This window comes from Limulus polyphemus, unplaced genomic scaffold (genome assembly GCF_000517525.1).
Source record: "Limulus polyphemus unplaced genomic scaffold, Limulus_polyphemus-2.1.2 Scaffold6785, whole genome shotgun sequence".
In the NCBI taxonomy this organism is placed as follows: Eukaryota; Metazoa; Arthropoda; class Merostomata; order Xiphosura; family Limulidae; genus Limulus; species Limulus polyphemus.
Genome location: NW_013672395.1, coordinates 21478 through 24822, shown reverse-complemented (window position 1 = coordinate 24822; position 3345 = coordinate 21478). Strand labels below are relative to the sequence as shown.

Below are 3345 nucleotides of genomic sequence, written 5' to 3'. Positions count from 1 at the left end.
TATGTATATACATACATGTATATGTGTGTAGGTAGTGCCCAGACCAGTATTATATACATAGGTAGTACCTAGACCGCTATTATATTTCGTTAACGACAGTTAAAGTGTAATGCACTTTCCGTTAATTTTTAAGACATATTCATGACTTGGGCTTGTGTTTAATGAATGATATCACTAAAGGTTTAAATAGGCTTCAGTATTTCTTTATTGCAACTTAGCAAGTCTTATCAAATTGATTAGTTATATGCTTGAATAGTTATTATTTAAAAAACTAAAACCTATTTAAATAAGTTTTATACAATTAGTTAGGACTATTTTGTAACATACGTGTCATTATTTTCAACTTGTAACCTAAGTTTTTCACATTTTATATCGTATGGAAGATTGACTGTCGGCTGCAACCTACCATATTTTACAAACATTTCTTAACTCTAACGTTTATTAGCGATCCATTACGTGGAAAACCACATATAAAACCTATTCTCTACAAAAAACATCAAATACTTACTATACAAACTTTCTTCTCCATATTACCACGTTGACAGTTACTACCAATCTGAAGTATTATTTACAACATTACCACGTTGACAGTTACTACCAATCTGAAGTATTATTTACAACATTACCACGTTAACAGTTACTACCAATCTGAAGTATTATTTACCATATTACCACGTTGATAGTTACTACCAATCTGAAGTATTATTTACAACATTACCACGTTGACAGTTACTACCAATCTGAAGTATTATTTACAATATTACCACGTTGACAGTTACTACTAATCTAAAGTATTATTTACAATATTACCACGTTGACGGTTACTACCAATCTCAAGTATTATTTACAACATTACTACGTTGACAGTTACTACCAATCTGAAGTATTATTTACCATATTACCACGTTGACAGTTACTACCAATCTGAAGTATTATTTACCATATTACCACGTTGACAGTTACTACCAATCTGAAGTATTATTTACCATATTACCACGAGCCATATATACTAATTACATTACGTCCACATTACAACATTACTTCTATATGATCACCTAATACATGTACTACTTACCGTAGATGTACGTTACCATCTACAACTGTATTAACTCTAGATTAGCCACTGATACTTACCAAAAATCCAGGCAACTGCAATACTTTCAAAACAGCAGAACCACAGAAGAGTCATCCCACTAGCGCTGTAGTAGTCCATTAGTTGGAATACGTACATTCCACCCTACATATAAATAATTAAGTAGACCATCAGATGATATAGGTACATTCCACCCTACACATAAATAATTAAGTAGACCATCAGTTGGATTACGTACATTCCACCCTACACATAAATAATGAAGTAGTCCATCAGCTGGATAGGTACACTCTACCCTACACATAAATAATGAAGTAGTCCATCAGCTGGATAGGTACACTCTACCCTACACATAAATAATGAAGTAGTCAATCAGTTGAATAGGTACACTCTACCCTACACATAAATAATGAAGTAGTCCATCAGCTGGATAGGTAAACTAAAGATTATGTTTAGAATCATTATTAAATACATTTTTATTTCTCCTGTATTCCTTGTTTCTAATATTATTTTCCAGTACTGTGGACAAATATTCCAGTTCAAAAACAATTTTGGAAAATAAAATTAATGAACTATAACTTGACTACTTCGTTTAATTTTTCCAGTTCTTTGATTAGAAATATTCATGATTACTCAAGGATAAGCTCGCACCAAGAAGTAGGTTTATAAACAGGTGATTGTGTTTAAATATGATGAATAAGAACATTTTCAAGGAGTGCTTCATAATAATATTAAAATGAATAAGAGACACGTGGTTTCATACATTGTTAAGGTATATCACAATGGTTTATTTACCATTGTTGTTTATATCTCTTGTAGATAATACAGAAATTGTTCTCACTTCTGAAACCAGCGCCAACCCAAGAAGAAACGATACTGAACAAACAAGTGCAATGAAATATTCTCTTCTATAGCCCTTTCTGAGGATATGGGGGAACAGGTCCACCACAGCAGTTATGAATCCTTCTATACCTACAAACTGTAAACCGAAAAAAAACGGTAAATAAAGGACAACAAAGACAACTGTACGTTTCACAAATATTTCATTCATTACGACTATGGTTTTGTCAATAAAGATATCATCATGTATGAATTTAAGGTATTTTAAAGTAATCATTCGTTCATGTTTGTAATAAACCATGGACATAACTTTTTTTTTGTTGAACCAGTACTTATACTTTCGTTTATTCATGTTTTCTAAGATTGGAAATGTTTATAATTTTTTTGGTTCTTATATTTGTCTAAAGTCAAGGTGAGCTTAATTATTTCTAGTTATTAAACTTCAAACATTTAAACTAAGAAAAACTTTTAAACATTTATTATCGATTTTGTCGTTGAAAATTAAAATGAGCTCAAACACAAAACATTTTAAGTTAAGCTTAACTTTATATTTAATCTTTCACGCTCCTACATATCTGAACGTATTGATAATATGAGTAAAGGTGTTCTAACAACATCTAACTCAAATGTAGATGTTATTAACTCATTTTTAACTGTAATAACACTTAACTTGCGTTTCAACTTAGATCAGTCACATGAGCCATGTCTTTAACTCCTTCCTACTAAACACCTAATTCTAAGCCTAAAATAATCTATTGTAACTAAAACAAAAATGTTTAACCTAGTCCATCTGCAGCTTATAAAATCCATCTGTACTATTTCAACCAGATGACCTTAACATCAAACCTAATATATTATATAGCTAGCAAAACCCAGCATTAAGCTCCATTTGTGCTAATAAAATCTTCACACACACACACTCACCACGACCATCTTAACACATTAGTCAACATGCTACTGGGATTACATTTACTATAATCGTTATTTAGGTCAAGTCCTACCTGACTATCCAGGCCAAGAATGAGGACCATGAAGAAGAACAAAATAGCCCAAACAGGTGACAACGGCATCTCCGTAACAGCTTTAGGATAGGCAATAAACGCCAGACCTGGACCTAAAGACGATTTAAAGAAAAATGTGGATAAGATAATCCTAAACCTCAAATAAAGTATGTTAATATAACAGTTAGTATTTTACCTGAACTCTACCACCTAGGATCACTGATAGTGTCATTTAATTAGGAGCTTTACCACTTGAGATCACTACTAGTGTCATTTAATTAGGAACTTTACCACCTGAGATCACTGATAGTGTCATTTAATTAGGAACTTTACCACCTGAGATCACTGATAGTGTCATTTAATTAGGAACTTTACCACCTGAGATCACTGATAGTGTCATTTAATTAGGAA

General features: G+C 31.9%; 1 protein-coding gene across 1 annotated transcript in view; it reads right to left on the bottom strand.

The window, feature by feature from the left end:
- LOC106474069 (sodium- and chloride-dependent taurine transporter-like) overlaps nt 1-3345 on the bottom strand; it is a 33613-nt gene that overhangs the window by 10477 nt on the left and 19791 nt on the right. Inside the window, exons 8-10 of the mRNA XM_022402451.1 lie at nt 2935-3047; nt 1935-2072; nt 1135-1237 (exon numbers count right to left, since the gene is read on the bottom strand). Of these exons, the coding sequence (XP_022258159.1) occupies nt 1135-1237; nt 1935-2072; nt 2935-3047 (354 nt within the window). The remainder of the gene's footprint in view (nt 1-1134; nt 1238-1934; nt 2073-2934; nt 3048-3345) is intronic.